The sequence below is a fragment of the Takifugu flavidus genome, chromosome 22, assembly GCF_003711565.1.
Source record: "Takifugu flavidus isolate HTHZ2018 chromosome 22, ASM371156v2, whole genome shotgun sequence".
In the NCBI taxonomy this organism is placed as follows: domain Eukaryota; kingdom Metazoa; phylum Chordata; class Actinopteri; order Tetraodontiformes; family Tetraodontidae; genus Takifugu; species Takifugu flavidus.
The window spans coordinates 3,080,934-3,099,199 of NC_079541.1; the positions used below are offsets into that span (position 1 = coordinate 3,080,934).

General features: G+C 45.8%; 1 protein-coding gene across 2 annotated transcripts; it reads right to left on the reverse strand.

Moving 5' to 3' along the window:
* Nucleotides 1-13,555: 13,555 nt before the first annotated feature.
* gxylt1b (glucoside xylosyltransferase 1b) lies at nt 13,556-18,132 on the reverse strand. 2 transcript variants are annotated; one of them, XM_057023069.1, is made up of 7 exons: nt 17,850-18,129; nt 17,213-17,414; nt 17,000-17,131; nt 16,664-16,915; nt 16,450-16,573; nt 16,154-16,326; nt 13,556-14,794 (listed from the first exon to the last, which is right to left on the reverse strand). In XM_057023069.1, the coding sequence occupies exons 1-7, from the start codon at nt 18,026-18,028 to the stop codon at nt 14,633-14,635; spliced, it is 1,224 nt and encodes a 407-aa protein (XP_056879049.1). In that variant the 5' UTR covers nt 18,029-18,129; the 3' UTR covers nt 13,556-14,632. The 2 variants fall into 2 exon arrangements, with proteins under 2 accessions (XP_056879049.1, XP_056879048.1); XM_057023068.1 differs by having other exon boundaries at nt 16,664-17,131; nt 17,850-18,132.
* Nucleotides 18,133-18,266: the final 134 nt, after the last annotated feature.

The following is an 18,266-nucleotide window of genomic DNA, read 5'->3' on the forward strand; positions in this document are numbered from 1 at the left end:
CTGCTGTATCAGTCCACAGCCCACTGAAGCGAGGAATTAATGAGACGCCAGAGCGGCGTGCAGCACTTTCATCCAGAGTATGAAATCAGGTGAGCTCTGTGCCCCCCTCCTCTCCCTGGCTGACATTAACAAGTCATGTGTGTGTGTGAAGGAAGTGGTGGAATAATCCTTTCCAGTCAGGAAAATGAATTATTAATCCCAAAGTGAATAATAAGTACAGACGATTAAGTGGATCTGGACGTTAGCCTGTATGCTAGCTGGTTGTAACCTTCAATAATCCACATGTCAGGTGATATGTCCCGAACGTACAGCTTCATAAAAAGATATTAATGCTTGGTTTAAAAGTTTCAGGCCTCAGCAGGAAATACTCAGATTACTCTACAAGACTCGGATGTGTTGGAAATTGTTAAAAAACAAATAAGTCCCATCCTTCCGCACTGAAAGAGGCTGTCCCAAAATACACCCCGAGGCCGATCGATTGATGCGGTGTTCCTATTCTTTGGATACATGTGGAGTTTTCTCTCCAGCATTAAGCACGTGCAGATGGGGAGTCAATCAAGGCTGTTTGGGGTCCCAACGCCAGCAAAAATAGGGCGCCGATACGTGCGGCGTAATCGAGTACAACGGAATAAATCACTGATTGGGGATGGGTAATGGTTGATAATTACCCATTCATTAACTCTCTTTTCGTAGCCTCATTTATGGGATAATGGCTCCCTCCGTCTTCTAAATCACAAAATGGACATTTTTCACTGTCTTTCCCTCATGAAAGAACCTCAGAAAGACAGAAATGTTGATAAAAGTGAGGTTTTACTCGTATGGATTTATTAATATCTGTCACAGCTGCGGGCAATCCCGCCCCTGAGTCCTCGTTCGCCCCGCGCACCAGTGACAAATCAGGACCATAACGAGCTCCCTTCTTAGCTCCCGGAGTTATGCTGCCTCCCTGCCAGATCGTCGTTTGTGGTTCTGATGACTTTCCAGAGGTTTCCTGTTTGCCTGCCCGGTTCCGACCTTGCCTGTTCCTGACCATTCTGTCCTGTCTGCTCCCCGGTAAATTCTGTCTGCCTTCTGCCTGGTCTCGACCCTGCTTGTCCCCGACTATTCTATTCCGCCGGCTCCCCGGTGAATCCTGTCAATTCCTGACAATAAAGCTGTGTTCAGTTGAACTCTGGTGTCGCATTTGGGTTCTCGTCTGCTGCCTGACAAATATCCATGTTTTCCATATTTCCCCTAGGCTGTCTTCGCTCGGACATTTTTGGGTAATACACCTGTGGATCAATTCAAATCACCCTTACTGTTCCAGCCAGTTACACTAAAGAATGTCTCTAAGGGATTTATGAGGGGTGGTCATATCGGAGGTCCGGGATTCAGGTTGTCTTTCCTCTCATTTCAGTGCTAATCAACTGTTTTTGTGGGTTCTTTGTTTCCACATCCTAAAGGACCCATATACACACACACACACACACACACACACACACACACACACACACACACACACACACACACACACAGTAGTTGTTCTCGATCAAACCTGTCCTCCCCCGTCGGAGGACTGTCAGTAGCAGTTGTTTGCAGGTTGATTCACAGTCCAGCCGATCTGACACGGGTTTTTCCTGGGAGACAAACATATTGTGTTTTGGTCTCTCCTGTGGGCTCAAGGCTTCGGTTAGATACCGACGTGCTCCACTATTGATCCGGCTGACTGCTCCTTATCTCGCCCAGTTATTACTGGTTTACTGCAGGCGTGCAGATGGGCCCAGTGTTGTGCCTGTGTTCTGCCCCTGGGGAGTCAAAACACGACTTAACAGAGTAGAAAGTGAAGAGAAAAAAACTGTTTTCATTCCTGCAAACTGCTGTTACTGGGAAGGTCGGCTAATAAAAGCAGCAATTTGCTGTGTCTTAAAATCTCAATTGCTCCACCAGAGGAGGAAAAAGCCGCCGGTTTCAAGGAAAAATGAGCATAAAAATGGGTTTATTTCCCTTAATCAAGGCTGTAAGACGACTTCAGAAGTTGCTCTTATTGGGTTTTGCGAGACAAATTTGAACCTTTGACGTCCGGTAGATAAGGAAGAGGCGCTGATAATGTTGGACAGCTCAGGCCAGCTTTTCCAGTGAGTGACATTTTATCAATGGGACACATGCAGATATTTAGGTTGATAGAAGAACAAAGACTCCATCAGGAAAAGCCACAAGTGCCATGTAGCTAGCTGTAAAACTGCATGTTTCTCTTATATTTGGAACCTGGACGTTATACTGTGTGAATAAATTGCAATAAAAACAGGAACAAGTCAATTTATCCCAATTTTAAGGGCGATGGTGTCTGTTCCCTGACAGGTTTGCCGCTTTTTACAGTGTATTTACACTTAACCTGTTCTTGGAACTCTAAAAATCAGAACATTTTGGATATAAAGCCACAGAATCCTTGTTGTGCACGTCTTTTCATGCTTGATTACTATCCCGAAATCTCGTGACCAGCTCCCTCAACGGTCTATTTGGTAATGGGACTGAGTGCCATCAGGCCTGTTGAAAGCTAATTGATTTCAGCGGCTTGTGAGAGGTTTTCCATAAGGACCAGCCTGTCCAGTGGATTATTTTAAATACAAAGCAGGGTGAGAGTGTTTCAGAGGACGTGCACAGATGGTGCAGAGAGCCTTTGTAGCTGTGAAAAATTAGGACAGGTAATGAGACACGACTCTGTCCTAGCCATTGATCAGACATCACGAGACGTCGCGTTTGGACGCAAATCAGGCCGAAAATTAATAAGCAAAGGGCTCCTCTGAGCCGCCCCACCTCTGGTGAATGAGCAGAAAATCAATACGCCTTCTCGCCGCCTTTTCATTTGTGACAAAATCACATTTTAAGATAAAGATTAAAACAAACGGGTCATCCCACAGTTGGATCGATTTAGAAGTTGTATTGATGCATGTCTCATAATTTGTCAATTCCTGCTGGTTCCAGGGCTGTTTGCTCTCAAACGTTAGCATTGTGGCGGCTGCCAATAACGATGCTAATACATTTACCAGCTATGTTTCCTGTGCCCTTTTTGTTTAGCATGGATCGCTAATGACCAATTAGAGCTTTAATAAAATTAGTGATAACCTGACCACACATTTTAAGTGGTTTCAGTATTTTGTAATCAAATCTCAGACTACTTAAATCTCTATCAGGTTTTGTTGATTAACAGAACATCAATATGAGCAGCTAAGCAACAAACGAGAGTTAGCGCATTGATTAGCCTTCGGATAGTTATCTTTGTTTCTATCTCTCGTTGTCTGTCTGCTTTTAACACGGTTAAAGAAAACAGTTGTTTTCCAACGAGGTTTCTCCTCCAAATCTGTATAAAAGGCTTCAAAAGTGTTCACGAAAAATCCTCTAAAGTCTGTTATTGTAGCAAGGTTGCAGCTTATGACTTTCTTTGCTGACTTGGAAAACAGGACTTTTGATTTTTAAAGCACAAATGGAAGCAGTTCCAGTAACTAAATCCCACTTTGAAGGTTAAAATCAATAAAAGGCATCAGGTTGATGCAAATGTCGAAAGACTAAAAGCACAAGAATAATAACTATATAACTATAACAACAAGCAAAACAGGCTGGTTGGCAGTTGACAACTGTTGATCAATTACACTTATGAGCTTTTCCATACAGCAAATGTCAGCCGAATATGCAGTAAATACACTATATTGCCAAAAGTATTTGGCCACCCATCCAAATGATCAGAATCAGGTGTCCTAATCACTTGGCCCGGCCACAGGTGTATAGAATCAAGCACTGAGGCCTGGAGACTGTTTCTACAAACATTTGGGGAAGAATGGGCCGCTCTCAGGAGCTCAGTGAGTTCCAGCGTGGAACTGTCATAGGATGCCTTGCTCCTAAATATTCCAAAGTCAACTGTCGGCTTTATTATAAGAAAATGGAAGAGTTTGGGAACAACAGCAGAGGAGGAATTATGGTGTGGGGTTGTTTGTCAGGAGTTGGGCTTGGCCCCTTAGTTCCTGTGAAAGGAACTTTGAATGCTCCAGGATACCAAAACATTTTGGACAAGTCCATGCTGCCAGCCTTGTGGGACCAGTTTGGAGCGGGCCCCTTCCTCCTCCAACATGACTGTGCACCAGTGCACAAAGCAAGGTCCATAAAGACGTGGATGAGTCCTGACCTGAACCCGATAGAACACCTTTGGGATGAATTAGAGCGGAGACTGGGAGCCAGGCCTTCTCCACCAACATCAGTGTGTGACCTCACCAATGCGCTTTTGGAAGAATGTTTGAAGATTCCTATAAACACACTCAGCAACCTTGTGGACAGCCTTCCCAGAAGAGCTGAAGCTGTAATAGCTGCCAAAGGTGGGCCGACGTCATATTGGATCCTGTGGGTGAGGACTCACTTTTGGTCATACAAATTTACTGCAGCCTCGGTTTGATCGTGATAATTAGCAGTTGTCAAGTCGTGCGTGGTGTGCAAATGTCACAGAAAAAACACTGGAAATAATAATAATAACACAGACTGAGTGGTGCGAGTGGGCCGCAGCATTTGAACTGAACCACACAACTTGATGGAAAAACATTTTTTACAGGCATAAATGGTGACTTTTACAATTTAGAAATGCCCATTTTGTTTCGCAGTGGTTCAGATCTGTGTTCAGGCCTCTTTATAATCATGTAATCCATCCATTCACCTTCTGGAAGCAGCTTCTATTTACCTCCCTGATCTTCTCGGGATGTGGAGGCTACCTAATAAGCAACAAGCGACAGCGCAGTTAAGTCCGCGAATCCTCCAATCCCTCCCCGCCTATCGGGGCGAAGGCCCAGGGGCGGGAAATAGACTTGGCTATTAACACCACACAACCTCCGCTGGTGCCCGCACAAACAGAATAAACGCACCTTCTATCTCCAGAGTCCTCGTGCTCGTCCCTCCCTCAATCGTGGGGGCCATAAGTCTGCATTGTGAGGCAACATACAATCTAAATGCAAATGGTTGCTGGTTTCCCTGAAGCCCAGAACCTCCCAGGAACAGTCAAAATCACAATCCCAGGTCCGATCTAAAAATGAAAACTGCATTTTTTAAACCCCTGTAAACCCTTAACTGCCTGTGGTGATATTGTAAAGGCTCCATAGGGGAGTTAGCCTGGGAACCCAAGGGTCACCAGTTCAAGTCCCTGCCACAACAAGTCGGTAGGATGGCTGCCGGCTGCTACAGTCGTGCATTAGATGTGCACATGCACACATATTGTGTGTCATTTGCAGGTCTGGGTCAAAGGCAGAGGACTGATTGTATGAATGTGGTAAAAACAGGCTCCATGCCTCACGTAGGCTGCAGTAGTTCCCAGTTGGGCTGCAGACTTTAAAAATGCAAACATACGATGAACCGTTGTTGGTTTTGTCTCCAGCATGCAGTGAAATCTTAATTACATTTTAATGTCGATGCGAGCTTTTAACCTCTGCCAACACCGATACGTTAGCAGGTCCGCGCGTTTTGGCGATTCGACATCAGAGCCAAAGCAATTATTGGCGGATCGTTCGAGAGAGCTGCACACACACAAGGCTGTATGCTAATGAGGAGGCCCGGGATGCCGGTGGAGGCTCTTCTCAGGCAGTTTAATACCAAGTCAGTGCTGATAATTGGTGCTGAGTGTTCTTTTATTTGTGCTAAAGCCAACTGAGTCACACGACTCGACGAAAATGCTTCGACATGTGATGAAATATGTGTTTACTGAAGCTACTTTATGTTATCCAAGTAACATTTTCCTCACAATCAAATGACATTTTGAATTCCATGGTTTATTCTCTTCAAACGTTACTAAGTTTGAACATTTTGAAAAGATCTTGGTGCTACGTTGTTGAGGAGGGGATACACATACAGTTATGTGAAAATCCCTCATGGCCGTTGAGCTCAAACTAAACACCCCACCTTCAGTCTTTCTTTTTGAGTAATTCCCTTCTTCCTGAATTAATCATCGCCTTCACGCTGATACACAGCACCCATGTGTACGCAGGAGGTTCGCCGCCATGTTGCTGCAGAGGAGCATAAGCAAGAAAACGCACTCTTCATTCAAATGCTTGAGGCACCTGACTTCTGATGATAGGAACCAGCTTTTGAAATGATATCAGGCCCTATTAAAAGGCAGGGAGACCACCAGCCCCCCCCTCCTGAGGTACTTACTAGCATTTTAGCACAAGTCCCTCCAGACTGGAAAGTGCTCCCCCCCGGTTGAGAAGCTACTGGGGGGCAGGAGGTACTGCAGAGGAGCACTTCATGTTCTCTGAAGCACGAGCAAAACAAACCAGATTTCCAGATGCAAATGCTATTTCATTTAAACGCATCACGATGAAGGCTAATCCGCCCCCGCCCCCACCGCCCCCCCCCCCCAGGCTGCAGAGAGCGTCTTGTACTCCAGGTTCCGCCCTTTTAAAAAACAAGGACGGAACAAGAACCTGTCAAAACACAGATTCTCCCCGAAGGACCAAGAGACACCTCCAACCAAGGACAAATCAATTAGTGGATGACGGGCAGATGGTTTTGAAGGACGTCTGCGCCCGTGCCTCAGGTGAGAGGCGTTGGATGGCGGCACGCCGCTGTCAAGTGGGATCCGTGTGATTCCCCAACGTTGCCCGCAAACAGAAGCCTTTCAATGAGAACCTTTGACGATATCAGACGCCCTGATGTGAGGAGCGTGCCGCTTACAGAGGGATGCAAGGAGGGGAAAAAAAGACTGGATGAGGAGGGAAGAGAGCGGAGCAAGAGTGAATATTTCATATACATATTATCAAACTGAATCGTTGATTAGCATCTCCTCAAAACCACCCCAGGTGATGCTAAAGAGGAGCCGCGGAAACCATGGCGGCTGTGAATTTCTGCTACAAAAGGATTTTAAATATGTTTTTTTTTAGAAAAACACAATCAAAAGCATATTGATAATGTTGTCACTTGCAAAACAAGCTAATCTGTCAAGCTAATCATGCGCAGAGAAGGACTATACGTCAACGCGGCTTATGAGATTTGCCTTCGTCTTTTATTTTATCTTCCAACTGCCAAGATAACAAAGTAACTGAATTAGCCCCGCTGCTTATCTGCAGGTAACCAAGACAACCGTTTGGTGTGTTAATAATTGAGGTTCAGAGCGAGCGGGTGGTTACAAAGACGGCCATGTTGAGAAACCTGCGGCAGAGAATGAAGGAAAACCTGGAAGCTGAGAGAAAAGGCAGGGTTACAAGACCCATTGTCCAACCATTCAGCCCTAATTGGGGGACACAATAGGATCCAGGACACGGTAGCTAGCATGGAACTAGTGCTGCTGACTAAGACACGAAGATAGGAAATCATTAATTATAAGACAAAAGGGGCCAACAACAGCAGCAGCGGCCGAGAAAGACAGTCATTTAATATCAGTCGAGCGCCCCGAAGATCGGCCGATTTTAGCTCTTTTGTGTATCCTGAATCCGGTTGACGAGCAGGCCAGAAAAAAAGATCCTAATGTCTGCTAATTGAGATTCATGACTTTCAAATAGCAATCAGATGAAGTGATTAAATCTTTGCTTGTCCACATCTTTGAATCTCAGCTTCCCCTCCCTGGGCATCGTCCTCTGATGGTCCATGTCTCATCATTTCATTATTAATCCCTCTTTGTTTTAGAGCGGTGTTTATCCCCCGAGAGCTCATCCTCGCTTGAATTAATGCCATAATTACTCCTCTGCAGGGCTCTAATTCTAAACAAAATCTCTCCTGACCTGAAAAAGACTTTTTAGCATGTATAAAAATGGCGTCCAACCAAATTCTTTTGGTTAATCTCGCATATTTGCAGAATACTTTTGTCTTGTCTTGGACAAAAGTGTGCAACGCTTCGCGCACGTGCGTTTTCATCCTCGTCAGCTGGAAAAGTGAGCAAAAATTGGTGCTTTAATTGACCGACAAAAATGGGGAATGTGTCAACTGTCTATCAAGAACAGGAAGCGGCTAATGACTTCCATGACGGCTTAATCGCACCTGACTATTTAGAGCCTCAATCACCGCTGATCAAAATTTAAAGCTTTAATCAACGTCGAGCAATCCGACACCGGCGGCAAGCACGCCGCGGGGCCGGGCGCCTGAAATATCGCGCACGTCCACGCCGAGTGCGTCTTTTTACGACGGCACTGAATCAAAAAGAAATTAAGCGCTCAGCAACATTAGCGTAACGAGGCCGGGATGACTTATGATGGGAGCCGCCCACGTGGATCACAGCTGCTGTCTGTTGACGCCGCCTTTTCCTGAACAGATAAATAAAAGTTTCTTGGTAAACACACAAGTCACGAACGTCCCTTTAGATCAAATAATGTGAGACCGAACAAGAGAAATTGTGCATCTTTAATTGGACCAACAGAGTTCACCGAAGAGCGTTAGCCTCATGGCTAATGGCTCCATCCCTCAGGCCAATCTTCCCTGGAATGCGAAATTAATTTCTCATTTCAACTCATTAACTTCGTTATGATGGAGTCCTTGTGAAGAAGAGTTCTATCGGAGTCTCAGGGCATCCGTTTCACCCCGCTTTCATCATCCGAGGCAAACACTGGCCGCGCTGCGCCTCTCAATGGCGCAGCGACGTTTGCGACATGCTAAAGTGGGCCAAGGCCCTCGACTGGTGACTCAGATGACTTTTCCCAATTATCTCCTTTTCAGTTTTCCTCCATTAGGAAACATCGTTAGCGCGATCAGTGATGGATCACAGCGCTCGGCCTCGTGTCCTGTCTCGCATCCGCCCTGCGGAACATCAAGAGCGCTGAGCCCGATCGCCAGCGCTGATAAACTTTGATTGCATTTGATTACAGCGACCAGGAAACCGTGCTGTGGTGCTTGTACTTTCTAAGCAAGGCAGCTAGCTATGCGCCGCCAATGCTAATACCTGGGGAAACAAAGATGTAGATGGAGAATATATGTGTGTTTTCGTGTGGCTGCAGAGGACTGTAATTAACCCAGAAGACTTATCATCATGGGAACAGATGTGATAAGGCTTCGTTGACGTCTTTCTCCACCTCGACGGATCTGAGAATTGGATGCTGCACAACCCCCCGTGGTGCCATCCATGTTGCTTCGTTCAAAGCCTCACATGTGTGTCCGAGCAGAATAATCCCACGCCTGTCTCCGTAGAATGGGCCCGGGTGTAAATTGCTATGAATTTCAGGCAGAAAACGAGCTTCGACAAGCTGTTGTCTTCACACAAACACCTCAGCTCACTGGGTCGACAACAAGTGGGTGGGTGGGTGAGTTTGCTGAGAATTTAGAATGACTAAAAACCAAACACCACGTGGTTCGGGGGAGAAACAATCGCCGGTTGGAGGCAGAGTTCTTGGCTGCAGCAGCGAACTCAGCTGTGCCACGGTCTCGGATGTGAGTCCCTGGAGCTGAAGGGGAGAGAAAAGAACTCAGATGGTCCGTCTACAGCCGCAGATCTTCTCTCAGCAGCAGAGTCTCCAGCGCTAGGTGGAGCCAGACGCTGCCCTCCAGGAGCAGAAAGATGATTTATAGTGTGAAAAATCACAACTGCAACAAAAATAACCGGACAAAAGGGGCAATAACATTAGCTGCTAATGCTAATGCACGCCACAGTGCACCAACACCTCAGCCGTCACTCCTGCGACCAATAGGAGGCACTAACACAGGGGGAATATCGCTAATGACGGAAACATGGCTTTGGGTCAGATTAGATTGAGGAGGAGACATAATGTGCACAATATGACACACATAAATTGAACCTTTAGCGCTGTGAAGCATTAAAGGTTAGATGAATATGCAATGCAAGACAGACATGCTTTTTTTAACACACACACTTGTTCATTTTATGCACACAGACAATAGCTGTGATCTTCCCTCCAGGCTGACAGGTAATTGCTGTCTATCATGGGACAGGTGGCTCTACAATAGAGCTCCAGAGTCCAGGCGGACTCCATTCATCACCACTTTAATTACCTAAGTGAAAACTGTGTGTGTGCGTGCGTGTGTGTGTGTGTATGTGTGTGTTGTGGAGTGGTGTAAAAAAGAAGAAAGGTAAAAAATAAGATGGAATCTTCCCTGAAATCCAATAAAGACATACACTTCACATGCTAGCAACGTGAACAAACAATCACGGGCGCGTGGCCTCACGGAAGCACACGCTAACGCCATCAGACCCGTTTGAGCCCAGCAGTAATGCAAAATTTATTGTTGGACGTTGAGGCAGGGAAAAGAGGAGGAGGGGTCAGGGAACGTTTGGATATAAAAGCAATGTGGTCATCGTCATTAAGCACTTCCTCTGCCCCAGTTGGAAGTCGTGAGGGTTAATGGAGCGTGCGTGTGTCCGTTCTCTTCTCACTCTGCATTATTCACATGTGCATACAAATGATTTTCTGTGCAGAAAATCAATCTCATGAGGTGAGTTTTTAAATTACGCCTCCTGTGTTGAGGAAATAATGGATATTTTGAAGAGATTATTGATAACCCATCTTCAATACCTTCTAGATGCTCCTTTGTTGTTCAAAATCCAAGCTAACAACACGGTTTTGGTAAAAAAGCCTCGGTTACCTGACCAGACAGCAACTAGTTAGTATTTTCCTCTCCTTCCATCCTCAAGTATAAATGATGAGTAAAAAAACAAACGAGCACCTTTGTTGAGCTCGCCGGGTACATCCATGTCCAACTGTGCACGACCTCAGATGGGCGCAGGGAAAGACGAGTCCAGGCGTGAGGATCTGGGGCTTCCGATACCGTTTTCTTGTAGGAATTGTGCAGAGGTGGATAAAGGAATTGGGAAGGCAGGAAGTGAAAGAGAAGACAGAAGGCCCCCCCGCTGGCATGAGTCCAGGATTTCTATGTGATTTTGGCTTTGTGGCTTTGTGGTGCTGGACAAACACAAGCAGGGGGAAATAAGCAGCCAAGTAAATAACCCAATCTGCCGAAAACAGCCCTCACTCTCTCCATGGCAGCGGGTCACTGATGCGGAGGAAAGTCCTCATATTCCATGATGGGGGGCGTCAAAAATACCCAGGAGTTGCGCGCATGTCAGTGCGAAGGGCAGAACATGACATTCTGTTTGCGGGGAACGTTCAGACCTGCACGTCTCACCCTCTCATCTCCTGCAGCAGGATATGTAGACCCTATTACAACATGTAAATGACCCCCCGCAGAGTGAGCTATCACTGTGATACACTGTATTAGCGCACTCGCACATGGGGGAGACCTGGTGTATGTGTGTGAGCCTGAAACATCTGAGGCATGTTTGAACATTTGTGCCTCTATAGTCTGTATATATGTGGTATTCAGAGCTGTCAGAGTCGAATATAGAAGGAACAATAGCATGTTCCATCAAAATAAGGATAGGATGAGATAGCTATTGCTTCAAAAAAGTACCCAAATTATGAACTAGAGTTTCAGTATTAGCACTTCTTACTAATTCAAACTGTCAACTGAGATAATTCACAAATGTATGTGCGGAACCACCAGAAGTCTTATTGTTAGTCTTCTTTATTTGTTAAATTAATTGGGGAAAACGTAGCTGTGTTGCGCAATAACTCCGCCCTCTCCTGGCTTATTCACTTCCGGGATTCTCTTCTTCGGCGTGTCCAGATCAACGTAAAGATAAAAAATGGAAATAAGATCCTTCGCGTTTCTCTTCTTTGCCTATTTTAAAATATTTGCAACGAATATTAATTATGGCATATTTTAACTTAAGTGTTTGTGTTCTTCGGTGTTTTTAAAACATGAGAAAAAACGTTCGGGCGGAAGCATTCGTCATTTTTTACTTCCGCGTTTCACTTCTTCGGCGTTTTTCAACGTTTGAAAGTCGAATGGTGGAAACTACAAACGGAACCGAAAATCCAACGACGACGCTCGTAGTTTAATTCAAACTCCTACAATTGTCATTTGGGAAAAAAAATGCAGTTTGATCGGCAGGAATACCATTGTCACGTCTAGAGATCGAGTATTGTTTGTATTTGTTTTTTAAAAAAACAAACCAAAAAACCCTGCATTTAGATTTTCTTGTAATGGGTAACGTAAACAAACATTAACAATGGCTCGAGGGGTTGTAGTAAAGTTCGGCAAAAAAGGAATAAATCTGTTTACTTAATATTGTGTTTATCTTTTAAAATGCGCGCCCTCGTGTGGCCAACAGAGACTCTGCAGCCTGATCTCCCTGGTCTGGTCACGAGTTTGTGTGAAGATATGGACAAAAAATAGATCTAAGTACCAACAGGAAAACAAAAAATGTTGGATTACATGACACACTATACTATAAGCAGATGTCAAAAGTGATACTTTTCAGCACACTTAGTTGGAGTGTTTTTCTGATTTCCAACCCTGTTTCGCAGCCACGGCAGGCTGCGACTCCTACAAGCTAATTAGATGATAAATCCCAGCTGTGAGGAAGAGTATTTAGCAAATAGATGCAAAAAGAAAGAAAGAATATTGGTCTTTTGTCAGAGTAAGGTTTCAACCATTGTGTTAGCGCTCCACGCTGCATTAATCTTTACTCTTTGATTTTGCCACAAAGCAACACATGAAATTAAAAACAGATCAAATTCTTCTTGTTTTGGCCGCTTTGCTTGACGAAATAATGATCTTTCATTAAGCCCGTTAAATACCTGAGTTGTTTACAGCTTTTTCAGAATTACACAAGGGGTTTTGGGACAGTGGAATAAAGAGTAAATGAGAGCGGTTGGTTATTGATTACAGTTTTTAATTAGCTCCCTATTTCAGGCTCAATCCCTCAGCGGTGGAACATTTCCCCGGAAATCTATCGGTTTTCATTTGATGACACCGTTTTGAGGTCCAACTCTGTTTTCAGGGCACCGGCGTCCAAGAGACGGTGCTCTGAAGCAACAAAGGGAGCCTAATTGCTTTATTGGCTACGAAGGCCTGCTCTTTTCCCCCATCAATAGCGCACTCCATCAGCCTTTTCTCTGTCCTCCGACTACACTCGTCTCTCCAACCAAAACATTCTGCACTGCCACAATAGAAAAATGGCCAGCCTTCCTCGGATTCGTTTTTCCCACTACAGCACCCACAATGGCACACTCATTCATTCCGGCCTGTATCCGTTTCCCCCCATCCTCATACCCACTCTGACCCCCGTCTAAATCCTGGAGGTCGCAATTTATTTTGAATGTTTCTCGTCCAGCTGGAATACAACAAAAAAGTTATTTATTAGGCCACAAAAGATGTCGCTTCTGGTAAAAATGAATCCCCGGTGGATAGGCGAGATTGAATTTTTCACCGTGACGCTCGGATTCTGTGTCATTGAAGGTAAATGCAAAGGTCTCGTACAGATATATTGTGATGAACTGGGGCAAATGGATCAAAGTGGGGCAATAAATGGATGTTCCCATCCCTCCTCAAATGGGAACAAGCGTTGAGCTCATTCTCTTTCATCAGTGCTGTGCAATATCGCAGACAGGCGCCAGCATGGCTGCGTTATTGGGCCATGACTGATACTTTATGTGCATCTTGGTGCTGAAGCAAACTGGATTCTTACTGGAGTCTATTGATCGGCTCAAGAAGGTGATGGAACCAAAAGATCAATTATGGTGAGCCCAGGTTATTACACAACAACTAAGAAATATGTCCTTTATTGGTATAAAAATCATTAAAGTCTTGAAGTAGGATGAAGCCCGAAATAATTATCTAAATGTCTTTAAGTGGTGTTTTTACACGTTACAATACCGTCACACATCAGAAAACACACTGCCCTCTAGTGGTACAACGAAATCAGTGCAACTTCCCCAAAGCTAAAAGGATCTAAACAGGCCAAAATATATTTTGTTTTCAGCATAACATCCACATCAGTATATTCAAGTAAACACAGACTCCACAGTACATTCAATGGTGCAAAATCCAGATCTGTTACCCACAAACCAACTTTGGTATCAGAAAACTTGCAGCTTATTCACATTCCGACACTTCAGGAGCAGCCTGGACATCAAGAGCGTAAAACAGAAAAATTCTGTCATCCTATAATCACTCGTCATCCACTCACCCATGTCCAAACCCACACCCACCGAGTTGTTTTCACATTCACACGAGCACTTTCTTCCCAGGTTTGGCTGCAACTTTTCGTGGCTCCATAAACGTCCACTTTGTCATCGCCATAGGGATGACGACATGTTTCTTTTTTATCCAGCATTCTAACAGCTAGAAAAGATATAAATGACACCTTGTCTCTAGAAATGTAAACATCACGCAGCACCGTTCACCATTACATTAAACCCCAGGTGAAACATTGACCCAAACATCATTTCCTGTTTTTTTTTCTGCTTTTATCTGACCCCCACCACCCCCCACACACACACACACACACACACACACACGGTGTTTTTCATCCAGCTCCTCCTCGTCTGTCCTGGTGGTAATGAAGAGGCTTGGTCCAGTGCCTCACGGGAACAGGCCTTATTGAAAAGCTCCTCTGTCTTTTTATAAGAGCTCATAAAAACAAAAGAAACCTCCAATATGGAAAGTCGAGAGCTACTCTTAAAATTGGAATCCTTTCTGCGCCATGGCAACAGTCACTAGCAACCAAACCGCTCCGAGCAGCGCGCTACCACCTGTGGCGGCGGGATGCAGATGTATGGTCATAAAACCCCATTTTAGGGGTTATTTTGACTACTTTCGTGGTCTTGGGGGAGCTTTTCTGTCACCTTCCACGTGAGATCCTCCCTCTCACGCCTTCCAGGCTGCGTGACAGCCTCTTGGTGAAGAGCGGGTGGTTTTTCCCGCAGTAGGTGTGCGTCGTCTTTGACAGCTCCTCCTCCAGGGGTTCCAGGAGGGTCTTCACCGGGTCAGCGCCGAAAGAGTACTGCAAATAAAACCAAACCCCTCATAAACTCAGACAGGCCCTGATTAATCTGGACGAATCATGAAGGCTGTTTAAACAGGGATTACGCAGAAATATCCCGTCTGCTCCGCAACGGAGCAGCCTTTACGACGCTCCGAGGAAATCAAAGGGAAATTGCACTTTTTCACGCTGCTCATTTGCTCGTGGCTGGGGCGCGAAAGGAGCTTTTCTGGCTTTACTAGCGCGTGCGCGCACGTGCGCCGGCTGCTCGTAAACTGGCGTTTACAGTTGCTGTATTGATCTGGCGAGGCGCTAAACGCACCATCGGCTGTAAAGGTTTAACTGCAGGGGGGAGTGGGGGGGCTTTAACAACAGACACACTGTGTGTGTGTGTGTGTGTGTGTGTGTGTGTGTGTGTGTGTGTGACAAATAAATGAGCGGATTCAGAGCACCTGAGTTCAACAGGTGGGACTGATGGACTTCGGTGAGAGGTGGGGGTTCCTTTTCAGACGAGAACCAGCTTTAAAGCGCGCACCAATCTCAGAGCCGACCCAACAAGCCAACACCCAATCAGCGCAGACACGGGGAGGTTGAACCTCTTTAGCCTTCGCCCCTCCCCCCACCGGAGCCAGATGGGTAATCAGCCCCTGCTGGTGTATTTAAGCGGCTCTCTGAGCGCTGCTCACAGTTTGCCAGTCTGTAACTCTGGTGGAACGTCGCTCTTTAGCGTTCTCAAACTGCCGCCATGAGTCTGTGATCCTCTGCCCTTTTGACTTATCACCACTCACACAAAAGTATCAATCTCCCACTGGACAATTGGGGGAGAAACTGTTGGTTTCACGCGTCCCAACAGTGACACACAGGAGTACGCTGATCTATACTGGATCCCCGTTCTGGCTACAGGCCCTGGATAATGTATAGATCACTGCTGAGGAAGCACCGAGAGCCCAAATGTTGATGCCATCATTTAGGAAATGCTACTGTTTCCACTATCAATGCAGCACTGGTAAACAAAACATAATTATCCTCGTGGGGGGAATCGGCCTCCACCCAAGCCAGAAAATGGTGGGGGTTTGTGTTTTATTGCCATCCAGGATCCCATCCCGGGGGTGCGGGACAGAGATCAGCTGTGTGGCTGGGGTTATTAAAGGGCTCCTCTCATAGTTTGTCCTAAATTACACTTCCAACAGTGTAAAATGCCCAGAAAGCTCTTTTCTTCTACTTAAACACTCCCGGGAGACTTGGGCGAAGGCCAGTTTTTGAACAGTTGGTTCCCAAAATTGGCTTTTAAACTCCTTTCTTCATCAAAAGGTTGAAACAAGCAGACATGAGCCAGGTCAGAGTGAGCTGAACTGAACCCGGATGCAGAGTGGTGCCCACCTTTTGTATGGCTTCATAAACGGCCCTGAAGGCAGGCTGTTTGTGGTCGTGGTAGACGCCTCTGTTCCCGTGCAGCATGTAGACGCCGCTCTCCTCTGCTGACGCGCAGTTGCTGCCGTAGATGCAGTGATCTGGACGGTAATTCCACTTGCAAGGGAACTCCAACAGGCGCTCTAGGAGCAGGGAATAAAAACAAAATCCCTTAAATTTGATAGAACAATTGTGAGTTTAAAGGCTAGAAAGACTGCGGATGCGCACAATGATGCATTGTGAAATGTGACCGTGTGCAGCCATACCAGGGTTGTGGTGGAAAACGATATTGAGAAGATCCTGGTCTCCCCAGGTGATGTTGAGCTTGTATTTTTGAAGCAGAGGCATCAGAAGTTCCTCCCACTGCAGCCCCACAGATGTCATATCATTCTGTCAGCAGACACACACACACACACACACACGTCAGACAACAATGCAATGTCGCCATCTTGTGGCCACTATGAAGATGCGCACCTGTACCTTAAACGACACGCTCCTCATCCTGGTCATGTTCATGAGCATCACGCCTGAATTGACCCCCGTCCGGCCATAGAAGGGGTGACGGGCGAAGCGGCTGTACCAGGCGATGCGGGGTTCCTCGTGCTCCGGCGCCATCGCCGCTAGCTGGGAAGGGGTAAATTTTGAAAGAAATGCCCACAGGTGATCCATGGGCTGGAGGAAGAGGATGTCGGAGTCGACGTACACAATCGAGTCGATGTCCTTTAGAATAAGCTGCAAAGACATGTGCGAAAGAGGACATGAAACTCTAAAGTCCAGTGATTTATAAATAGAATTCTGGTTTTTAGATGAACATACAGGTAGGAAAAGCCTCTGAGAAGCACAAGGTTTGAAGAGTTTCTTCCACTCTGCTGCGTTGTCCTCAGGGAAGCTGATAGAGTAGAGTGTGTAGCTGAACTTGGAGCGGATCATGTCTGGCCAGGACTCCAACTGGGAACAACGATCAGTATGTTATTGACCACAACAGGGAGTGGTCCAAAAATGATGCCAGAGGAAGTATTTAAAGCTCACTGCTTCCATGAAGCTGGCGTGAAGCTGATCTTCAGCGAAGATGTGCAGGTGGAGGTGCCTGATACTGAAAAGGATGGCAGACTTGATCATGGTGAGGGTCTCTTCCAGCCGGTCTCCACAGGTCACCACAGCGAGGTGCATGGGGGTGTCGGGCCGGCCCAGACCGGTGGCCTCTCCCTGACTCTGCTGTCGCATGATGTACCTGGGCAGCAACACGAATGATGGAAATTGAAATTATTGAGACCATATTTGGTTTAAAAAAACAACATTTCACAGATTGTAATACACTTTCACCGTAAATCACGACACCTCAATAATGCTGCTTTACGACCCTTTATTAAAACTAGTTTATTGAAGGTAAAATACATCGCTGTGATGCCACTATGATAACAGCTGATAAAGAAATCATCTAAAATAAATGTTATTAACAATTGCAAGTATAATCTCTGGTTTATGGCGTTAAATCCTGCCTTGTATCGCATTCGACCGACCACTTTACTGCACCACATTCCTTTACATCACGACGGGGCTACAGCTGCGGAGCTAGCAACACCTGTAGCCATGTATATAATTTTAAAACGCAGTTTGAGTCACAACAGTCTGTTATAGCTCCTGAGATTTAAAGATGCCTCCATACCTATTGTACCAGTGTGGGGTTCCGGGCCGAGTTTTGTCTCCGGGGGCTCTGGGTGTCGCGAAACCGCTCTTAATCCTGTGTCCCGGCAAGTCCGAGTAAAGTAGCTTATTGTAAACGTACAACCCCGAAAACACGGCAAACACCGTGCACAGCAACAGTGCACGAATGTAACGCCGCATTATTCACGTTGTAAACACAACTCGGAGCTAAAGTCATGTCACAGGCATTAGCGTTTAATAACAGAAGCTTCCACCCGTGGGAACCTACATCCGGTTACGATTTACAAATTAAAAGCATCCCTGAGTGCTGCTATCATGCCCTCTGGCGGTCGAGTTGCGATTAGCTTCATTTTCTCGTCAACATTTCTTTGTTTTACGGTCCAAGTTATAGGAACCATTTTATCCTTCAACCAAACTG